Consider the following 24212-nt stretch of genomic DNA (forward strand, 5'->3'; position numbering starts at 1 on the left):
GGTGACCCGACACACAAGGATAGGGACATGCCAATCTTACTGTGACACTTTGATTTTTGGAGTTAAGTGCTTCCCATGTTGTGTGTAAGAGTAAATGGGAGATCTGTGCTGTACGTTAGACAGGGCCATTGCCGTGGGCTGCCCCAGATGGAGGCTCGGAGAGCCTCGGGAGAAAGGTGGGGTAGTGAAATGGAAATGGCCCTTATGGGACTACTAAATATAGGATTAGCTCAGTTCCCCCATTAAATTCATGTATAGATAGGTTGTTTGGTAAAGTGTACGATAAATGTGTGTCGGGAGGTTTAAAAGACTGTTTTTATGTTCATACGGTGGTGAAACAGGGGCTCGATCTTCTTCCTCCCCTCTACGGACAATAGGCCCCTCGCAGTCGGCTGAGGTGGTGTGGCCTCGAGAAAGAGGTGTGGTGTGGAAAGGCAGTGACGGGAAGGGGCGTGGCTTTTTGTCGGCAGTCGCCTGGAGAGGGGGTTGAAGAAACGAGGGCAACAAGTGAGCTCTGAGTTTTGGAGAACCGCAGTCGCCGAGAGAAGGAACAAAAGATCGGTGTGTGGAAACAGTCGCTCTCGAGGCGCGACGTGTTTTTGAAAGGGAGAGAAACAACGAGGCCTCAGGTTGAGTCTCAGTTCTGAGCTTGGGAAACTGCAGTCGGCTTTGAGAGGGTGCCTGGATGTGGAGTCGACGATCGACTCGTACGGGGAGGTGATCGACCGATTCGGCCTGCGTCTGGCCGCGGAGTCCCCGTACTTGTTCACACACCAACAGCTCGTCACGTTTGCCGATCTGCTGTCCGAAGCCCGTCAACCTCGATTTGGGCCTTGTCTGGAGGGCAGGCCGAGCCGGGATTTGTGTGCTGGACCGTGAGAGAGATCAGCTGAGGCCCATCTTCGACCCTACGCGAGGTCAGAGACCCTACGCGGAGACCGTGCATGCGGTGCCTTGAGGGAGCGGGAGTGCTGCGCCGCCATTTCTTGCCACGCAGCACGTTCGAGCTGGGAGTCCGAACAGCTTCGGGAATTAAATTCCATGAGCCATCACCAAGTACTCTGTCTGCATGCATGCATGTCTGCAACAGACATGTCTGTCTGTCTGTTTTGGCTGCACGTGTTGTTTTAGGCATATTTCAGGAGTGATCCCCTCGAAACCTTTAGATCGTGGTTCCCGAGGTAAGAACGGGTAGATAGTATAACCATTGTAGTGTTTATTGCTTGTGTTGTGATCCCTGATGTTCCCCAAATAAAAATCTGGTTAATTAATATGCAGTTGCCACAATGGATTCATTTGTGTCGCATCGAAGAACGATCCGTTCGATTGGCATATAAAACCAAAGTGGTTGCAGACTGGTCGACTCCGCTCGATCTCTGACACAACCGGTCTGTAACCAGGGGTTCTACTTCCCCAACTAGCAACGTACAAGGATTACGTTGGTATCGAGATTGAAGGCGCGTGACCCGAGGCCTGTCCTGAGCCGGCCGGCGTTATAGATTCCCGGAGACGGTGGTGGTGAGGGTGGCACCAGGGACCGGGTCAGAATCCCGCCACCCCGGATCCACAACAATATACTGTATATCATATATCATATATATATATATATATATATATATTTTTTTTTTTTTTTTTTAAGAGCTCTAAAATTATAGCTGTGCTCCTGAATTGGATATTCAAGGCTTTTTTAATATTTATAGACCCATCACCTGATCTGTGCTTTTCCACAACTTTATCCCGGAGGTCTGATGAAACCTCCTTGGTGCTCATGGTTGAGTATTTGCAGTGAAACGCACTACCCAGCAGAGGAAACCTGCAGGAACAGCTGAGTAACTCCACCACCGAAGGTGAAGGAGGTCCTGTGTTGCACCCCTTTCTGCCTGTCTGTTTGCAGGATATCTCAAAAAGTTACGGACGGATCCGGATTAAATTTTGTGGACAGGTGCGGTGCATGACAAGGACAAACTGATTAAATTTTGGTGAAAATCCGGATCCGACTTATTCGCCGAGAATTATTTTCGTGATTCTTCACCATTCAGAGATTGGGCTCAAAAATGATATATATCACGATATGTCAAACATGTATGAGGCCAGATATGTTCTCGTGGATCAGGCATTACAGGGCGGAGGTATTCGCTCTACCGAGTGCCCTACTAGTTTTATTCTGAGAATCAGAATCACTTCGTTAACCCAGGTGGAGGCCAAGTAACTTGTTTGCTGATTTTGAGAGTAATTGGTTACACCTGAGCTCATTTACAGTTGCTATTGTTGTGGATTCCCACCCGTTCGGCGTGTGGGCGACCCCGCCTTAGCCCAAATCGCGGCCACGCCCCCACAGGACGGGCAATCCAGTCGCAGCTTTCCGGATCAACGCCGAAACCCAGCTACGGGTGTTGTTAACTGCACCATAGATCAGCCAACTCTTCTGTCCACGCGCTCCAGGGTTGATCGCCGAATTGTCGATGCACCTAATTATTCACGCAGACAGAAATGCCAGGAATCTACACCTCAACGGAGCCTGCACGGAAAAGAGCCGCTTAAGCCGCTCGCTCCATTTGCGATTGCCGAGCGTTTTTTTTATCGCCACGCCCCGTCGGACCAGATGTACGTTTTATCGGCTATTAATCAGCCAGCTATTTATTCCGAACGCAATTACGGCAGTTCAATGAAGGAAGGGACGCAACGAGCAGGTGAATGTTCAAACAAAGGGGACATTTCTTTTCAATGCAGGCACGTATGCAATGAAGGGGGGGGGGGGATGGGGACAAGACACGAGCAAAAAGACCTACAGCCGATATCTACTTATTATGTACATGCACTTAATCAGTTCACTACTTATTAGACAAGGCGCCACAGACTTTCATGCAAAACCCCAGAAAAGCAAGATAAGAAGAGAGCTGGGCTCGTAAGCCTTTATGATTGCTCGGAGCCAGGATGACCGAAGTAGTACTGTAGCATAGCAAACCAATTGTTCTACTTTTCATAAAAGCACCAAAATTGGTACATATGTTGACTAATGTATTCTGAGCAATTCTGGATGTGGAGCCACTCGAGATTTTGCCTTGGTCAGCTTTGGCGGCCATTTTCCAAAATGGCCGCCATTCTACTTTAACAACGTGGGATATCTGTCATTGTTATTCTCTTTGTAGATTTCTCAGAGGTGATAAATACTCCATGTGATGTGCATTTACAAAGGAAAACAATACAAATGTCATTTGTGTTGATTTATTATATTTCCAACCATTGTATTGGGGAAAAATGGACATTTTTATGGGAAAATCCCATAAAAATCCCATGTTGTGGTGGTGGAAGTGGTGTTGTAATTGGTGATATTGGTGTCGTAGTAGTAGTTAGTAGTATTAGTATGGTAACAAGGTGTTTTGTATCTTTGCAGAATATGGAATGATAATCATCAGGAGCGGAGTCAACACGAGCGGGAGTGACCATGTCAAAGAAGTTCCAGCTCGTGCATTCTTCCATGGACCGTGCTTCTGTTGGCCCATCCAACACAAACTGGGAACTGTGTGCCATATGCCAGGAGGACACAGCAGAGTCCCTTGTTTGCCCAGAAAATACGAAACGCCCAAACACAGGCAGTGGGTTCAAGACACTGGCTGGGAATCTGATGCAGTTTGGAGAGTTGGGCTTACTACCCAGAACGCTGCAGCTTGATAGACTTGATGAAGGAGAGGGCATCGAGGCAGCACTGGTTGCTCACAAAGCTGTCTATCATAAACGATGCATGCTTCGTTTTAATACAACAAAGTTGCAAAGAGCACAGAAGAGGCCAGCAGGAGGCAGCTCATCTGATGAAGGCAATGCCGTGCCAGGAAAGCGCACCAGGTCACTCAGTGCAGAATCAAGTACCTCTCGTCAACCCTCATGCTTCTTCTGCAGACAGTCTGGTGTGGACACCTGACATGAAGCCACCACCTTTAAGATTGATCAGCGTGTGCGGCAGTGTGCAACACAAATTGGAGACCACTAACTGCTGGCACGGCTCAGCATGGGTGATATGCGAGCTCTTGATGTCAAGTATCATTCCAAGTGTTTAATGTCTCTCTACAATCGCGCAAAGTCCTCTGTCAATGCTGAAGACAAGACTGGTCATGAAAGTGTGGTCTCCGGAATTGTGCTGGCAGAACTTGCCCTTTACATTGAAGATACTCACCTGGAAGAGGACACATCTCCTGTATTCAGACTTGCCGACCAAGCAAACCTGTACGCGAACAGAATGGAGCATTTTGGAGTTCCCTTGGACACGAGAGTGAATACGACAAGGCTGAAAGAACGCCTACTAGCCCAGCTCCCAGGCCTACGGGCACAGAGCAAAGGACGAGATGTCCTGTTGGCATTTGATGAGGACATTGGCGAGGCACTTGGCAAAGCCTGCGAGCTGGACTGTGACAGTGAATTATAGTTCACCTCGCTCGAGCTTCACAGATAGTTCGTCGATACATGTTTGAGGAAGCCAACTCATTCACTGGCTCATTCAAGGAAGGCTGCCAGCAGGAGGCTGTGCCACCTGTGCTCCTTTCACTGGTAAATATGGTGCTGCATGGACCCTCCATCAAAAATCAATTTGATGCTCCTTCAAGACAGGCAGCTTTGTCCATTGCACAGCTCCTGAAATTCAATGGTACCAAGCATCGCCAGAAGCAGAAAAGAAGCACCTCTACTGTTGGTACAAAGACACAAGAACATCCAGCTGTCAGACATGCCACCTCTCAAGAAACTCCTCTGCCAATGTACATTGGCCTGATGCTGCCCGCTGAGACTCGCAAGAGGGAACTAGTGGACAAGCTCTTCAGTTGTGGTCTCAGCATCTCATACGACCGTGTCCTGCGTTTCAGGAGAGCTGCAATTTACAAATCAAATAATGGCTTTTTTACCGAAAATACTGGCTCATAATATTTGAATATGCCTTTTCATGGTCAATTTACTGAATTTTACACTGTCCTTATATCGACCACCAATAAGACCACCAATACAATGAGAAAATAAGAGCGTATAGCCAACTTCGCGAAAGTATAATGGCGGCCATTTTGGAAAATGGTCGCGGAAGCTGACCAAGGCACATTCTCGGGTGGCTGCATATCTAGAATTGTTTGGAATACATTATTCTACATGTGTACCAATTTTGGTGCTTTTATGCAAATTTGAACAATTGATCTGAAATATCAGACTATGCTGCAGGACTAAAGGGACTCTGGGAGACCGAGCAGGCTACCTGCCACCCTCTTGGTGACTCGCTGGGTGACCCTCGATGTCTCTGCCCGAACTCGTCTGGACTCCAACAACGCCTTCAATGGCGCCTCTAACGGCGATCCGGCTGGCGACTTCTCTCCGGCTCCGACTCGACCAACCCCGACCAACTGCTCAGTGCTGCTGCGCTCCCCACCGATTCCACTAAGTCCACCGATGTCCTCACCAATTCTCTACTCCAACGACGCCTCCAACGGAGCCTCCAACGACCAACTCCAACGACGCCAAGGAGACCAAGGAGAGAGACTCTCTCACCCACTCACCAACCGACAACTCTCATGGAGACCAAGGAGAGAGAGAGAGAGAGAGAGAGAGAGAGAGAGAGAGAGAGAGAGAGAGAGAGAGAGAGAGAGAGAGAGAGAGAGAGAGAGAGAGAGAGAGAGCGTCTCAGCGTCAAAACGCGCCTTTTTATCGCCCCGGGCATTTGCCCCTCCCTTTTCGGCGCGCGGGGGAAATTCCAGGGGAGTTCAGCTTGGCTCTTTGTTTGTAGAGGAGGGACGTGATAACCGACATTCTATTTCTTTTCCCCGTCCTGAGGGACACGCCCCAACCGTCACTTCTGTTTACCCGTTCTGAGGGATATCGGGGCGGGAGTTGCTGAGATGCTGTTGTGGTGGTGGTGGTGGCGTGGCTGGAGTGTGGCTGGTGCTGTGGTGATGCTGTTTGTTGGAAATAAAAGACAGAACAGAATAACGGCTAACTCAAAGATGCACAGCCCGGCACATGAATAATTCCCTTTATACATCGGTGGGGAAATCTAACCTGGAACACACACTTATCGACATAACTGATCTCTGGGGAACCTGAATGGTGATCTGTGAATTTCCACAACCGTAACACTACCCCCTCCCCTTTTTACAGACTCGTCCCGAGTCGTCAAATTTTCGTGTGCTTTCATGTGTAAGTTCTCCCCTCGTACGATTTACCTTCGGATCCCTTCGTGTGACATTTGGTGTATCCGTGTCCCAAAAGTGAATAACCTGTGGGCTGTGTAACTAACTCAACAAACTCACTCATACAGACATCTTAACTAAAATTGCCGGCTCTACGACAAACATGCAGGGGGAGCAAAACTCATTTGCAATTTTACCCTAAACTTAACCTTATACATTTTACACTCAACCATGGCCCAGGACTGATGGACTCTGTGGGAAAAAGGGCATGGCAAAGTTAGTCATAGTTGTTTTTTTAGGGTGAGCGCTCCGCAGCTGATGGTCCCCACCAATGTTCAAAAGGGCCCGTTGTCTGTCACATAACCTTTTTCATGTCTTCAGCTGCTGGAGGAAACTCACCCCAACCCTGCACATCCCAAGCAAGCCTCGCGTTTCGAGGGGTTCCCCACGCGAGCACTCGTGCTCTGCTCGTCCGAAACCCGCGCCACGGAATCCCCGATGACGTCACTCGCACCTCGAACCCACGCGATTTCTCGCGCAAGCCGGGCACGCGTAACACATCGGGGAAACTGCTTCGCGCGCTCTGCGAACAGAACGCGCGGCGCAGGCCACATGGAGCTTCACACACACGCTCGCCCGGAGAACCCGTCCGGCCCAAATTCATATTTCCAGCCGAGCTTCTGTCCGTCCGCGGGATCGGCTTACATCCACCGCGGGCGTTTCTGGACAGGATTTCAGGCGCCACGCGGCGGCTTCGTGCGCGGCACAGCACGGACCCCGCGCTCGCTGCCGTGCTCATCCGGCACGGTCACCGAAACGGCTACGGCCGCTACACGGCCCTTGTCTCTTGTCTGGTGCCGTCTTCGTCGCCATTCAACACCCGCTCTCCCTCGTGCTATGATGCTTACACACCTCGCCATGACACTCTCACTCGGGAATGCGGTTGCGTGTTCTCGCATACCAACCGCCATTTCCCTCTCATACCGCGTTCTCACACATGCGGTTTCTCTCACACACGGCCTTTCACCCACGCAATGCGTGCGTTTCAACACGCATTTCGCCACACTCACACCTTTAACCACACACACCGGGACAATCACGCTGGGAATTCGCGCCACTGCAAGCGCTCCCGGGGCCTCCATACCCCCCAAGCTTATTGTGACGTATTTCACTTGATCGTTCAGGGAATCAACTTCCACATCATGAATCAACTGTTTATTCAGTCATAACTAAAGCCAAGGTCGAAACCTCACGGCATCGTCCACCGGCCCCTTGTACACCCTGCGACAATGTCCCGATGTCGGCCCAGGATGGGTCCAAAGCCCGCCAAGCTGGCCCTCCGAGTCCAACTTTGTCCAGTCCCTCGAGGGTCGATCTATTGACAGCGGTTAGCCGGTTAACCACGGTGCCCTTCACGTCGACCAAGCAAGAACTCTCATCTCCAACGACTTCTCCAGCCACGGGCCAAAAAAAGCAAAAAAAACCTTTTTCCCGCCGCCGCTTCTTCTTCTTCACCGCATTGAATCCTCCTCCTCCTCCTCAGGGGAAGTGCATCAGTTTATACTCAGCCGGCTCTTACTTGCGGATAGATTTCTCTGTTGCAACCACGGTGCCCCACAGGCAACGTTTACCGAGCAAAACCTCTTGTGTTCCACCGCTTGTCTACCCACAATGCACAGGCAAACACAGCTTTTCCCGCCGCCGCTTCTTCTTCTTCACTGCATTGATCGTTCCACTCCCCCCCCCAAGGAGGAAGTGACGTCAGTTTGTACAAAGCCAGGTTCTTGCCTCCAGTTTAGATTCCTCTGTGAACTTTCACTATTTCGTTTTGTCAAATTCGAAACGATTTCATGATGGAGTGAAAGCTTCATTCATATTCCTTATGTTAATTACCATCTTGCCATTTTACTATGGATCAAAGCCTGGTGGAGGTTAAGTGGTTAGGGTGGTGGCTTGGGATCCTCGGGTCCTGAGTTCGAGTCCCATTGTCCGCTGAATTAAAACCAGGGGGTTTATTCAGCCTGTCATCTTTCTGAGGTCGGTGAAATGAGCACCAATGTGGACTCGTAAGAGGGGCACTGCATCATTGGCACAGCTGTGCCTCTAACCAATGATGGGAAATGCCGCCAAGAAGGCTGTACACGATGGGAACTACGGACCGCACCTCTTGATCAAAGGGAAAAAAGGGGGCACACTCCCCCATTAAAGAACCTTATCTGAGCAGAGCGAGGATCTTTCATCAGACATCCCTTGTACGTGGTACCAGCTCCTCTCCCATTGATATACATGGCCCAGTGACAGCCACACACAACCATACCATCAAGAACCTTGGGTGGGAACAATCACTGAGATGATGTCATCTTCATTGAAAAAAAAACAAACAAATGGAGCACGTGACTGGGAATTTTAATTGGAGAGTAGTTATTATGTGGGAACAGTTCACCGGAGAGTGCAGTGAGTAAGGAATGTTTGTCAGTGTCAATGAGTCATTTATGTATACATGAGAGAAAAGAATCATTTTTGGGATCAGGCCGGAAAATAAGAATAGGCTGAAAAGACTGTTTCGCTTGGGGAGCATGTGTTTGTATGTGTGGTCTTTGTGACACACACACACACACACAAACACACACACACACACAGTCACATACAGTGTTTTCTGAACCTTCAGGGAACCACCTCCACGTCTGAGCGACGACTCCGTCAAGTGTGTCCAACAGGAGAACTTTCCCGCCGAGCTGAGATGGTTCCTCGTCAATGCCCGCGCCGATGTGCTTTCCACGGTCTCTCCGGGAAAAACCTGGAACCAAATCAGGTGCACACTCCGCAGGTGCTTTGTGTGCAACTTCCCGCCTCACCACACGCAGCACGAGTCCCTGACGAACACGCCGTGCCTCGTTTTTTCATCCTTCACGGCGATCGTGCTTTTAAATTTATTTATTTATTTATTTATTTATCTCCTATTGTTTAAGCACGACCACGTGCTCCACTGCTCGAGGCCTTGCCGTTATATGGCAGCAACGGGGTTCTTTACAAATGTGTGAGGCACGGCATCATTCCCGGCAGTGAGTTCGGTCATCATGTCGATGTTCACATCACTCGCTTTACATTTTCATGAAATTCTACTCAAGTCCTTGGAAGTTCCGTTGCCGCGCGAGTTCTGCGGGTTTTGTGCCTCTTGGAGTGACGTCACACTCAGGTCACCTGTGGTCCGTTGTTGTCGCCGTCTCTCTCGTCCCGAAGGCGTTATGCCGTAACGGTTCGAGTAACCCTCATCTTATCAACTCGAGCGGCACTCAGTAGAGCGCATACCTCCGCCAGGCTGAACAGTTCACGTGTTGTATCCCACTGGTAAACCGGATCTAGATCCAGACCTGAACCAAAATCGAATCAATTCGTCCTTGTCACACTCTCAACCTGTCCACCAGGTTTCCTCCGAATCCGTCCATAGCTTTTTGAGATATCCTGCTCACAGACAGAGAGACAGACAGACATGGGTGAAAACAACCTCCGTCTACCTTGGTAATGACCGCGTCTCTCACACCACACGATTTACGAACTCTCTCCGCTCTCACTCCCACACCCCACCTCCCTCTGTCCCGACCCCGTTTTCCAAAGCCTGACGGTGTTCTTGGACCGTGTATTGGAGATGCTCGGATGACACGGTATCATCTCATCCCAGAGGTTATCCTCTCGCAATGTGTTGCTGGCTGTCAACAAGCTGTGGGCAGACACCTGGGGCTTCGATCGTGCTGATGACGAGCTTGACCTCGATTCGATGCTCCACATGTTTTTATCCCCATCCAGCCAATTGAATTTGCAGGTACGTGGCGTCTCGGCTTGGAAGGAGCCACGGTTTTGATGGATTTCCTCCACTGAATATTAACGGAGCCATCTTACATGAGCAGCACACTCGACATGGCATGTTATCATAAACGTAATCAGTTGTTGAATGTGGTCTTTTGGTTGAGTGAAGGGTACGAAATGGACCCTACAGACTGTGTGGTCATGCGTGTGTGAACTGGTGTACGAGACTTGGTGTTTGACCCACAGATGTTGAAGTCGCTCGATGACCATTGACACACAGAGGAATTGGCACTGGGAATGTCCAGCAGGTACCGCCTGATCACCCCAAGCAGGTTTGTGTAATAAAATGAATTAATATAATGAAGTAGATTTCAATGGACGATGTGCACACACCTCTGACGTCACATTGTTGATTGTCGGACCATAATAGAGGAGCATAAGGAACGATCTTTACCATGAACACTCATGGTATCCTTCAATGAACATTTATTTTTTACTTCTCGTGATGTGGAGCAGTTGCTGGGTCAAACTACCGACAAGTCAAGACCGCACACGAATGTGGCTGCAGTGGTTAAACCTTCCTCTAACCGTGGTAATTTATACCTGACCATCGTGAAGTTCCGACTCGATATGACATCACATGGTGACGCAGAGGGGGATTGTTGAAAAGTTACCCAGGTATGCACTCGTGGACGATTAACGATCTGTCTGGGTATGTAGTCGAGTGTCGTCTCCGCCGCTCACACCGGCTTGCCTTCCCCACACTCTGCCTCCATTCCCCTCATGCCACCTTCCATTCCCTTCCCCGAACACCACCTTCCATTCCCTTCCCCTCATACCACCTTCCATTCCCTTCCCCTCACATCACCTTCCATTCCCTTCCCCTCACACTCGCTTCCATTCCCTTCCCCTCATGCCACCTTCCATTCCCTTCACCTCACATCACCTTCCATTCCCTTCCCCAAACACCACCTTCCATTTGCTTCCCCTCATACCACCTTCCATTCCCTTGCCCTCACACCACCTTCTATTCCCTTCCCCTCACACTATTCCATTCCATTCCCCTCAGGCCACCTTCCATTCCCTTCCCCTCACGCTGCCTTCCTTACCCTCACCCCATTTTCTCTTCCCTTCCCCTCACACTCTTTTCCATTCCCTTCCCATCATGCCACCTTCCATTCCTTTCCCCTCACACCACCTTCCATTCCCTTCCCCTCTCACCACCTTCCATTCAAATGCCCTCATGCTCTCTTCCTTTCCCTTCCCCTCACGCTCTCTTCCATTCCCTTCCCCTCACACCACCTTCCATTTGCTTCCCCTCACGCCACCTTCCATTCCCTTCCCCTCACACTGCCTTCCTTACTCTCACCCCATTTTATCTTCCCTTCCCCTCACTCTTTTCCATTCCCTTCCCCTCACACCACCTTCCATTCCCTTCCCCTCACACCACCTTCCATTCCCTTCCCCTCACGCTCTCTTCCTTTCCCTTCCCCTCACACCACCTTCCATTCCATTCCCCTCATGCTCTCTTCCCTTCCCCTGAACGCTCTTTTCCATTCCCTTCCCCTCACACCACCTTCCCATCCCCCTCACGCCTCTTCCATGACCTTCCCCTCACGCTCTCTTCCATTCCCTTCCCCTCACACCACCTTCCATTCCCTTCCCCTAACATCACCTTCCATTCCCTTCCCCTCACGATCTCTTCCATTCCCTTCCCCTCACACCACCTTCCATTCCATTACCCTCATGCTCTCTTCCCTTCCCTTCTCCCGAACGCTCTTTTCAATTCCCTTCCCCTCACACAACCTTTCCTTCCCCCTCACTCCTCTTCCATTCCTTTCCCCTCACACCACCTTCCATTCCCTTTTCCTCACACCACCTTCCATTCCCTTCCCCTCACACCACCTTCCATTCCCTTCCCCTCATGCTCTCGTCCCTTCCCTTCCCCCGAACGATCTTTTCTATTCCCTTCCCCTCTCACCACCTTCCATTCCATTCCCTTCATGCTCTCTTCCCTTCCCTTCCCCTTCACGGTCTCTTCCATTCCCTTCCCCTCACAACACATTTTCAGCTGCTTCCCCTCACGCCACCTTCCATTCCCTTCCCCTCACACTGCCTTCCGTACCCTCATCCCATTTTCTCTTCCCTTCCCCTCACTTTTCCATTCCCTTCCCCTCATGCCACCTTCCATTCCCTTCCCCTCACACCACCTTCCATTCCCTTCCCCTCACACCACCTTCCATTCCCTTCCCCTCACACCACCTTCCATTCCCTTCCCCTCACACCACCTTCCATTCCCCACCCCTCAAACCACCTTCCATTCCCTTCCCCTCACGCCACCTTCCCTTCACTTCAAGCTGCCTTCCCTTCACTTGCCCTCACACTGCCTGCTCTTCTCATCACGCTGCCTTCCCTCCACCTTCTGTCATGTTTACCCCCTTCCTTCTCCACCCCCTCCCCCATGGACCTCTCCTGGTGGTATGGTCTCCACTTACTGTATTAACGTGATGTTTCAACGTACCCCATTTCGTTCAATCCTGTACTACTCCCCCTTCTCCACAAGTCCCACGACCAAACGCAAGTGGGGAACCCCTCCCCTCACATTTACCTCCCCCCACTTCCTCCTCCTCCTTGCTCCCACCCTCCCCGAGTGTACAGCACCATTTGTGGTGGATTGGTCGATGAGATTTTGATAAGGTGGTGAATCATCAGAGCTGTTGTTTTCGTCAGGTTGAGTTTGAGTACTAAGTGGACGAGTTTTGTATTTCGGGATGATTTCTCGTTTCTCATTGGTTGAACGACCACCTGTCCACACCACGTGTGTTTCAGGGCGAGTTCACCATTGATGGATCCAGCACCGAGACGTTTGAAGAAGACGAGATCTAATGTGACCCACAGGCCAGGCAAAGTGATCATGTTACAAACACTGAGCATTGTGTAAGCACTGTACCGTACTGTACCATACTGTACTGTATTTCACACGAGTATTTATTTTGCGGTTCCACCCCAGGGGTCTCTTCACACCCCGTTTCCATGAATATTAAATATTTCCCTTTTAATGGTGTGTTGGAATAAACTTTATTCACATCGTGCACTCACGTGTCCCCCCAATTATATCCAACTTCATTGTCTTTCTGCTAATTACCAAGACAATCCCATGAATCATGAGATTTATATCATGTTTGATATCGGGTCCACAAGTGCGGACGCATTGAGGATGAAGACCGTTTGTCCACCAGCTCTCCTGCACCACATCCCACCCAGCCCAATGGGGTGCACGGCATGACGGTGTTTATCAGGATTAAAGAGCAGGTTTTGGGTCGCTGATAACTTCGCGTGATTCGAAAGTTGCAATCACATTAATATAATCGTTGGGCAATTATTTTCTTACATTTGAAACTCAAAATATGCGAAAATTAACTTTTAAGTCAAAACTTTTGTCAGTGATCGAAAAACAGACCGGAATTTTCCGAAGATGCTATGACGTCACGTTCTCCAAAAACTTCGTGAACATTCAGAAAAAGCGTGTGAACGATTCGCGAGATGCGAATCAGAGAGTGATTTCAGCGGCGATTCAATTGAGTGTTTTCATTCCGATATTGCCGAGGACGAGTCGGAGGATGATGGGAATTTATACTATGGAGTTTCTGGCCCTGAGCCATATAAATTTGAGCCACTTGCAAGTGCCAGAAAACGGCCTATTTCGTGTACAAGTGGCAGGACTGACTGTCCGGCAGTTCACACTGACAGACTCCACCAGACAGATTGGTTTGTGGATTTTCATTTTCTTGTTCGATGCATAAAATAATGTAAAGTTTGATTCGCCTGTGACTTGATGAAATAATTTTTTTTAACCCTCAAGTAGCCTGGTGAGCACACCTCCGTGTGCACACCTGCTTCTAAAAATCAACTGCAAACAGAAGATATACCAAACAAAGGAAGTTCAAAAAATCATTTATTTAACACTCAACAGGTAACCTTCATCCTGCAGTAACATCTGGGTTACCTGAGGTCTTTCAGACCCCACGTTGGGAAAAAAATTCTCATCATTTTTAGCTCGCCTGTTCGAAGAACAGAGAGCTATAGCGATACCCCCAGCGTGAGCGTGAAAATGTTAAATTTTTTGTATTACGGAAAAACTCCTAGACGGATTTCGACGAAACTTGGTGGGGGGGGGGGGTTGGGTATGGTCTAAGGATCATGCCATTATATTTTGGACTTGGTTCCCCCCCCCCCAAATAAAAATTGTTAGAGAAATTTTTTTTTCGCATTTCTACATGTTTTATGCGATTTCCAACCCCCCCAAAAAGAAATAGTTAGAGAAAAAAAATTTTTGCAACTTTTTTTTCAACAAAATTTCCATTTCTTTTTTCAATTTCTGGATGTTTTAAGTGATTTCCAACCCCCTCCCAAAAAAAAAATTGTTAGAGAAAATATTTTTTAGCATTTCTAAGTTTTAAGTAATTTCCAACCCCCCCCAAAAAAACATTGTTCGAAAAAGAAATCGAAATTTTGTTGAAAAAAGTTGCAAAAACTTTTTTCAACAAAATTTCGATTTCTTTTTCATATTTCATTTCTACATATTTTAGTGATTAGAATTTCGACGAAACTTGGTGGGGGGGGGTTCGGTATAGTCCAAGGATCATGCCATTAGATTTTGGACTTGGTCCGCCCCCCCCCAAAAAAAATAAAGAGAATTTTTTTTTTTTGCATTTCTCCATGCTTTAAATGATTTCCAACCGCCCCCCCCCCAAAAAAAATTGTTCGAGAAAATTTCTTTTTGCATTTCTACATATTTTAAGTGATTTCCAACCCCCCCCAAAAAAAAAATTGTTAGAGGATTATAAAAAATATTAATTATTAGACTCGTCTTTTAAAAACGATAAATGTATAAACAGGCGAGCATTGGGTGGCTTTGACACCAACTCTGGTATTACAATAACATGATGTGCATATCAAATTGAAATCCTTTTCTCATTGGTTAGGGTGGTGGCTTGGGATCCTAGGGTCCTGAGTTCAAGCCCTGTCCACCGCTGAATTAATACACCAGGGGGTTGACTCAGCCTGTCATCCTTCTGAGGTCGGCGAAATGAGTACCAGTTCCAGTGTGTGTACTGGAAGAGGGGCAATGCATCAGCGACACAGTCGCGCTTCAAGAAATGATAGCTACCCCGGCAGCGAAGCTGCCATACTACCACGACCAACCCTCTCGTCACTCAAGAGTCAGAAATAGAATGAATCAATAATGGATCCAAATATATTATACACCGTCGCCTTGGCGTTGAAGTCTTTCTTACAGCTGAGCTTGACCCCAGCGAAAGTGAACAGTCAGAACAAACCCCAACGTTCAAGAGACTGTTGTGGCATATAAATACCAAAACATGCTTAGCCTCATTTGGAAATATTCCACCAAATTTAGAAGAAAAAAAATTGGAAAATTGATCAATTTTTTACAATTGAAATGAAATAGACCAACTTGCTGATGCTGTCAAAAAGTAATTTAATCAACAATAAGTTGATTTGTTGAGAACTTGACACTGAACTGGCCCGCTGAACTGGACACTTCTTCAATGAGCGAGTGAGCGTCCGCTTTGTTTTGGAGAACGTGACGTCACTATCCATATATGGGCACGCGGCTGTTTTTTTCAACAGCCTCGAGAAATAACAACTTCGGAGTTAAATTTCATTAATCTTCCCGATAGTTAGGCAACCACAATAGTTTGCATCAAACTATTTAATGCACATATAATTATATTGATAAATTTTCAGAACATGTTTGGTGACCCGCAACCTGCTCTTTCACTGCAGGCCGATAAACTTGCTTCCAATTAGAGACAAGGTCATGGAATCTGTCACTGCAGTTGACATCAAATCCTTTTCTCCAACGGCCTGAGCTCAGATCATAAGTTGAGATTCAGACCCGGTCGTGGTACCTTTGACGAGCTGTTTCTGTTGTTCCAGCAACGGATGGAGGCCCTCAATGCCAGGCATGAGATCAGGGAGGTCTCTCTGCAGGGATCTCGAGCATTTGAGACAGTCTGATACCCCTGGTGGTAAAATAAAAACAGAGAATGAATTCCATCAACAAATTTAACAAATGGAGACATTCAACGTTCCTGCTGTGTTTCTTCGAAGAAATTAAAACATAGGCTTTGGTGAGGTTTGAACTCACAACCAATGATATGGTTTACTTGACTAGTACTTGAACCAATGAGCTAAAGAGCCAGGTTGATGACCTGTCATTTTGACGTGTTTATAAGGAGTTTCGATCATCCATGTGCAGTGCATGTGTCACCTTTCTCTTGTTGGACGTAAGTGCACATAGATTTGTGTGTGTATGTGTGTGTAGATTTGTGTGTGTATGTGTGTGTAGATTTCTGTGTTTGAGTGGGTGTGTGTAGATTTGTGTGTGTATGTAGATTTGTGTGTGTGTGTGTGTGTGTAGATTTGTGTGTTTGAGTGGGTGTGTGTAGGTGTGTGTGTGTGTGTGTGTGTGTGTGTGTAAAATTGTGTGTGTGTGTGTGTAAAATTTGTGTGTGTGTGTGTAGACTTGTGTGATTGAGTGGGTGTGTGTAGGTGTGTGTGTGTGTGTGTGTGTAAAATTGTGTGTGTGTGTGTGTAAAATTTGTGTGTGTGTGAAAAATTTGTGTGTGTGTGTGTGTGTTTGTGTGTAGATTTGTGTGTTTGTGTGGGTGTGTGTGGATTTGTGTGTGTGTGTGAGTAGATTGGTGTGTTTATCAACATTCACAGAGTACCTGTGACTCTTCAACACAAACACAGGTGTGGCAACGAGCATGGCAACAATCGCTCATTTATATATTTCTGGCTGTTCAGTACTCGAGGATTGCTGTTCGGCATTCGAGGGGGCTGACCCTGGGCCCAAAGAAGAAAATACCAGTTGGGTCACGGAGGTGTGCACACCTGCTTCTAAAAATCAACTGCAAACAGAAGATATACCAAACAAAGGAAGTTCAAAAAATCATTTATTTAACGCTCAACAGGTAACCTTCATCCTGCAGTAACATCTGGGTTACCTGAGGTCTTTTGGACCCCACGTTGGAAAAATCTATAATTCCAGCAACGTGTGTGTGTGTGTGTGTGTGTGTGTGTGTGTGTGTGTGTGTGTGTGTGTGTGTGTGTGTGTGTGTGTGTGTGTGTGTGTGTGACCGCTGTTTCTCGACAACCACTGGTCCAATCTAATTGAAAGTTGCCAGATATATTGCTGGGGACCTGAGAATGTGCCTTTTCAAGGTTTGATATTAATCGGACAAGTGCCTCCCAAGTTATGGCCATTTATTTACCAACCAATGACAAGACACGTTGCTGCGTGGGCGTGGCCGATGGGGGAAGGGAACCTCAGTCGCATTCCCCATTACGGGTTACAACGTAGGGCTTCCGGATAGTGATGACTTCGTGTATTCTAATAATTTCTCGATTTCTTATGCACATTTATAGATAAACACAATGCCCCCAAGTTGTGATCGTTTTCATATAAGACGGTGTATAAATTTCGGTAACATCAGAGTGAGTTGGTATGCTCCGAACCAGGAAGTAAAAATTTTTTCTCTCTCTTCTCTTCTCTTTGTGTTTTTCCTTGCGACGACATTGCGAAAAGGCAAAATACGTTGGCGCTAATTGAATAATTGGCCATTAAAACTAAATTGCGAATAATCGTAACTGCGATATGCGAACTTCCGGGCCACGCATGTACGGGCACGCGAGAGCGAAGAAACGGCCTGTGTGGTTGTTTCTTGCTCGCGGTTTGAATATTTATTTTTTATTATTATCATTATTATAATTATTTTTTATGGGCACGTGCTAGTTTTATTACAATAACATGATGTGCATATCAAAGTGAAATCCTTTGCCATCGTTTAAGACTGAAACGACATTAATCTACTCTTAATAACGATTTCATTATTATTATTTTTAGAAGAAACATGGCTTTTTAAAAATGTACCTTTAAAAATGTATTTTTTTTTTTTTGGAAAACCCAGTTTACCTTGGGGTCCTCAAAAGCCCAGGTTACCGATGAATGGTTAAAATTGATTTGTTTTGTTGAAAAAAAAAACCCCATCTTACTTTGGAGTCCTCAAAACTCCAGGTTACCAATAAAGGGTTAAACATTTATTTATTCTGTCGATAAAATCCAGCTTACCTTGGGGTCCTCATCTCTTTCTATTTTTTTAATGATTTTTTTCATCAATCGCTGTCACAACGGATTCACGAGTTGTCCAGTTTCTATTATAATTTCCAACGTAAATTGGTAAAATAAAAACAGAGAATGAATTCCATCAAGAAATTCAACAAATGGAGACATTCAACGTTCCTGCTGTGTGACATCACCAATAAATAAAAACTTAGGCTCTTGTGAGATTTGAATTTGTGAGATGTGAGGTTTGCGAAATACGAAACCAGTGCTCTACCACTGAGCTAAAGAGCCGGGTTGATGATCTTTGATTTTGACGTGTTTATAAGGAGGCGATTTCAGAACAAAAGTTACTGCAAGCCGAACCCTGATTTGCTGTGTGCTCGTCCACGATCCACGACTCCATGTGCTCGGAACTCCGAAGTGACGTGTGCGTTGCTCTGTTCAGTTGCTCTCTGTGCAGGTGTTGACGCGATGTTTCACCTGCGTGAAAACAATGCCTCGTGAGGTGAACATGGAGAAGGTGATCATCTCTACTGCAGACAAAGAAAAATGTTATAAAATTTAAACTGAAAACTGAAGAGCATTGCTTGGTTCCTCCGAAGAACACCAAGGGTACTTGCAGCATGCACAGTTGCACACGAGATGTTTTGAATGTCCCTTCTTTTCTCTAGTTTTCCACATGGCACACACCTTGTTAAGGGACCTTTTCTCTGCCCCTGACGTTTTTCTCAATAACTAAAGCGTTTCTGTTCCTGCACTTCACAGGTAAATGTGCTTTAAACTCGTCTTCTGATTGGTTGATTCAACATTATTTTTGTGCATGCATTGAGGTTAGTATTAATTTTATTCTTGTAACATTAGAAAACGGAAGTTTCATGGTTTATTGCGTAATTTATGTTGGGAAAACTGGGAGCTTAAAATTGTTTACTTGTCACCACACGGGCGGGTCCTCATAAGTCCTCACAAGTCCTTATCGGAGTCTTCATCGGAGTCCTCACAAGAAGACATTTGCTGATTTAAACAATCTTCTGTGTTGAAGAACTGGGTAGAGTTGGGAAAATAAATTATTTTCATTTCTTTCTCTGCAAAGACAAAGAACCATCACAACTAATGAGGTCATGATGTGTTTAGCACAAGGTATTATGGGATGCAATCAGGGTGAGATAAATTATATATGGGGGGACGTTAGACTTTCTTTTTTGAAGGAAAGAGAAATCATTGTTGATATTTTTCCACGTTTGGTGATTCCGAATGATGAGCGAGATGATCTGAGATCATAGTTACAAAAAAAAACAAGAAAAAGAGCAATCAGAGATTGCACACCCTCACCAGGACCTGTGTTGTTCGTGTGGTTTTGTGTGCTGTATTTTGTGTCGAGTTTGTGTACTGGTGTATCACATAATTAATGAGACAATTATAACTGCCACTTTATAACTGCTGGCAGTGATGACTGGGTTCCAAGACGTCCCGCTTTGATCGGACATCTGAACCTGACACATGACGTTTTATATTATAATTCAATTGAATTTGGAATGGGATTAAAATCAATTATATTCAAATCAAATGGAATACCAAACAGGAACAGACAGTCCTGCATTGGAGTAATCAGAAGGAACCCGAACAAGCAAAAAGAAAAGATGAAGTCACCAGGAGTAACCTGGATAGGATTCACATTTCAGCTGCTGCTCCTGTACCCTCAAACCTGATCAGGTCAGGTCAGGTATGGGAGCATGTGCCAGAACAGCGCGTCGCTGCGTCCACTTTCCGCCGGTACTCCAAGGGCCTCCGTCTGGCCATCCCCCAGGCAGATGCCAGGCCCATCCCCATCTCCTTGAGATGATGGTCAACCTGCTGCAACCATGAGGCACGTGGTCGGCCCATTGGCCTCCTCCATTCACGAGACTCCCTCGCTGAGAGAATCTGGTGAGCAGGATCAGCGTCAGGAAAACGAGCCACATGTCCATACAGCCGGAACTGACGCTCACGGACGTCTTCAGGACAAACCTGATCAAACCATCCTTATTAAACAAAAAAACATAAATAAAATAAATTTTTTTTTAAAACCACATCAAAAAATTAAATAATTATGATGCCAGACCACGTGTCCGATCAATTTGAAATTTACATCATGAATTCCCCATCACTACCAGAACACAATTGTGAAGTTTCACGTCGATTGATTAAGCGGTCCCAGAGAAAACATTATTTCATATTTTTCTTTCCTCCAATATGGCTGCCAAACCATGTGACATCAACTATTCCTGAACAACCTTGCACACACATGCCTTGAGGAACATTCATGTGAAGTTTCCCCTCGATCTCTCTGGCTGTTCTGGAGAAGATTTTTATATGTTTTCAGGTAAATCCAATATGGCTGCCAAACCATGTGACCAATGTTGACATATGTAAAAACGTTTTGTTCCTCATGGATCGGCAGTCAAAAGTGTAACGTTTCACCTCGATCTGTTCAGCCATTTCAGAGATTTTTGAAGGTTAAAAAAAACAAAACAATATGGCTGCCGAATCACGTGACTGATGACGCCATCAAAAAATTTGTGGACCATTTTAGCACAAGATAACCCTCAAAAAATTTTCATACTGATGGGTTGTAGCATTCTACATATTCAATTTTGATGTCATAATGAAGGCACCGATGACGTCACAAAAAAAATCTCACTCATTCCCCATGAAGAGCACTTGTTACGTGCTAGGGTTTCAATTTTTTCCTTGGTGCGGTTTCAGAGATACAGAGGTCCAACATTTATCCGTTTTTCGAACATGGCTACCACACCACGTGACCGATGACATCATAATTATCATTAAAACATTTTACATGAGTGTTGTCAGGTCAGGCCAGATGAGATCTGTGACTTGCTGCAGGTATCATGTAAACCTGCACAAACCTGTTTCATGGTCGGGTTGGCCACGACGAAATCGTCTCCCCCACCAGGTTTCCTGCAGTTGGGTTACTTGTTATGAGGAGGTTGGTGGCAGGATTTGCACTCCGACCACCGTAAAACCCTTCATTCCGCAAAACACAAGAAACACCCAAAGATTGCGGTCGTGTGCTGAGGTGTCGTCCACCAGACGGCGGTCTCCTTGGGTTAACCTGAGGTGGTCCCTTCGGGTGGTTGCCCGGAATGTCCTCTCCCTAAGAGAGGATGATAACCTGTCTCTGTTATCATCTGAGCTCAAGCATTTGAACACTCTCTGAGTGCAGCACTCTCTGAGGTTCGGAGACCGGATAGTCGTGAGATCATGGCGGGTGGTTACATCCACAATTGGTTTGGTCGCTCTGATGGTTACCATGCCCAAGGAGTTGCTGTAGCTGTGTCCAATAAGCTGACTCCAGTGATAATTGAGGTAACACCGGTCAATGAGCGTATCATGAGACTCAGGATTCATCACTCCTTGGGTGTCATTTCCCTGGTCTCTATCTGCTCTGACTGAGGCGAGTGGTCTCACCGTGAAGGACACATTCTCTGCCACGCTCGAGTCTATGGTTGATCAGTGCCTCAGGCGAGATACACTTCTCGTCTTGGGGGATTTCAATGCATCTTACTCGAACTGGTAGGGATGGTTATGAGACATGTGTTGGTCCCCAAGGGTCTGGAACTGTGAACCAGAATAGCACTAAGTTCGTTGACTTTGCAAGAAGTCATGGACTTAGGGTGGCTGGGTCATGGTTTCAGTACCCACAAGCTCATCGCTGGACTTGGTATTCCAATGCTGTCGGTGTGGCAAAGGAGATTGACCATGTGCTCGTTGATGGTCGCTGGAGGATGATCCAGAACTGGAGGGTCTACCAGAGTGCTCAGTTCCTCAATACTGACCACAGGCTTGTCGTAGCAACTCTAAAGTTCCAGCTTAAATCCAGGAGAATGGTGCCATCCCAGCCGAGGCTGGATGTTGGCAGGACCACTACACTTGATGTTGCCGGTGGATGTCTTGGAACTCACCACCGGGCGTCGAAGAATTTTGTCTCTCAAGGGACACTGGATACCATTGACCAGAGTCGCAGGGCCAGGCTGAATGGCAGAGCTGCGCTGTTCAGAGAGTTGAGGGGTAAAACTAAATGTGCGCTGAGGGTGGACAAGGAGGCCTGTGTACGAGGAATTTGTGAGGGGGTAGAGCATCACCTGTGGGTAAGTAGGGCATCACCTCGTTCTGCTTACAGGGGAATTCGTGCATTGTGTTCCTCCAAGCCCGTCCCTCGGTGTCATGCAGTTAGAGCAGTGGGTGGTGGGCCCTTAACAGCAGCTGTACCAGGCTGATCCACCAACTGTTGCGTTGGATGTCAGGGGTGTTACTGTCCCTATTGCTGCTCCTCCAATCAACTGTGATCCACCTTCATTTGTGGAAACATAAGCTGGGGTGAACCGGTTGAAATAGGTGAAGCTCCTGGGATTTGTGGCATCCATGCTGAACTTCTCAAGACTGGTGGAAATGCTGAACTCATGTCATTCCATGCACTTCTGTGATCTGCCTGGAACACAGGCATCATCCCAATTGACTGGAAGAGGGGTCTTGTTGTCCCTTTCTGTAAAGGAAAGGGAGATCGCTCGAACCGCAACAACTACCGAGGGGTGACGCTGCTCCCAGTGCCGGGCAAGGTCAGTACTCAGAAAATCCTTAATGGGGTTCACGACCATCTGCTTGAGCACCAGCGCGCAGAGCAGTCAGGCTTCACACCAAAGAGGTCAACGATTGATTGCTCTTCGGGTCCTCACCGAACGCAGATGAGAGTTTTGGCAGGGGCTGCTCGCAGCTTATGTTGATCTGAGATGGAGACTTCATTCCTTTGGTTCCAGGTCTCTGCGGAGAATCCTTGGCCATCACTGGTCGGACTTTGTGTCCAACGAGCGGTTGCTGAGAGAGACGCAAATGAGATTTGTTACCTGCATAGTCCGTCAGCGTCAGCTACGGCTGTATGGACACGTGGCTCGTTTTCCTGATGCTGATCCTGCTCACTAGATTCTCTCAACGAGGGAGTCTCGTGTGTGGAGGAGACCAATGGGCCGACCAAGTGCCTCGTGGTTGCAGCAGGTTGATCAGCATCTCAAGGAGATGGGGATGGGCCAGGCATCTTCCTGGGGGATGGCCAGACGGAGGACCCTGGAGTACCGGCGGAAAGTGGATGTAACGACGCGCTGCTCCGGCTCATGCTCCCATACCTGACCTGACCTGATAAGAAGACTCAAAAGACCCACAAGACCCCTTTTAGCATTCAGACCATGAAGACGTCTTTTCCGGTAAAAATCGTTTTTACACTTTAGACACCTTTAGATTCCTTCATCCTTCAGACCTTTTGACCCCTCGAACTTTTCGACCCTTCCACCACTTAAATTCCTTTGGGCCCTTCAGACCTCAACACCATTCAGACCCCTTATGCCCTTCAGACAGATTGGACCCTTGACCCTTTAGAGCTTAAGACCATTTGCACCTTTATATAATCTGTCTATGTGGCTTTGTTCCTTATGCTCGGCCACATCTTTTAAGTTGAAAACTTCAAACTCGTGGTGCCAACACAACTTTGTGTTGGGGTTATCATCGGCTATGTGGACGTGGCCTCACGTGGGGGTGTGTGGGAGCAGTGTATGCTATAGATGTAAATTTGTACCGTGTAGCACCACCTAATGGTGGTGGCAGAGGGTATTACAATTTCCTTTTTTCCCTGGGCAACGCTGAGGTGAAGGCACTCTTCACATCCACGTCCCAAACAACTCCATTCAATCCTAACTTTCCAATTAAATTCCTCCATCGACCCCCACAACCGTTACAGAATATTGGTCTATAGTGTCCGTCTCTGTCTCTCTGTCTGTCTGTGTTTGTTTGTCACACGATTTTTGGTCACAGTTTTCAAGCAATCGCTCTGAAATTATTTGTGTTTGCAGTTGACCGGCCAAGGACAGCAAAGCTTAATTTTGATGGAGATTCGAATCCGGATCCGGATCTGAGAATTTTTTTCAGTGGCTCTTCACCATTGAGAGATCGGGCCAAAAACGATACAGACAGCACAAAATATCAAAAGGTTACGGATGGATTCTGCAAAAACTTTGTGGACAGGTTGGGTGTGTGACAAGGACAAAATGATTCAA

At 47.1% G+C, this 24212-nt stretch overlaps 2 protein-coding genes across 6 annotated transcripts in view; one reads left to right on the top strand and one right to left on the bottom strand.

Annotated features, from left to right (window-relative positions):
• Positions 1–24212, bottom strand: part of LOC147006764 (speckle-type POZ protein-like) — a 54123-nt gene that overhangs the window by 26188 nt on the left and 3723 nt on the right. For 3 of the 5 annotated variants that reach the window (XR_015054614.1, XM_085867941.1, XM_085867940.1), the window contains exon 2: positions 15896–16009. Coding sequence is in view for 2 of the 5 variants with exons in the window: in XM_085867941.1 (XP_085724067.1) it covers positions 15896–16009 (114 nt within the window). In the remaining 3 variants the exon portion in view is untranslated. Of the gene's footprint in view, positions 1–15895; positions 16010–18477; positions 19993–24212 lie in introns of those variants that run through there. The other 2 variants (XR_015054613.1, XR_015054612.1) reach the window with 1 other exon arrangement.
• The window catches only part of LOC147006765 (netrin-1-like), a 76894-nt gene that overhangs the window by 13439 nt on the left and 39243 nt on the right, over positions 1–24212 (top strand). Inside the window, exons 2-5 of the mRNA XM_085867934.1 lie at positions 3395–9978; positions 10209–10294; positions 10479–10640; positions 12792–12899. The gene's annotated coding sequence lies outside the window, so the exon portion shown is untranslated. The remainder of the gene's footprint in view (positions 1–3394; positions 9979–10208; positions 10295–10478; positions 10641–12791; positions 12900–24212) is intronic.

Source organism: Eptatretus burgeri, unplaced genomic scaffold (genome assembly GCF_056783735.1).
Source record: "Eptatretus burgeri isolate ZD-2024b unplaced genomic scaffold, Ebu_testis_v1 Ebu_testis_scaffold_3154, whole genome shotgun sequence".
Classification (NCBI taxonomy): Eukaryota; Metazoa; Chordata; class Myxini; order Myxiniformes; family Myxinidae; genus Eptatretus; species Eptatretus burgeri.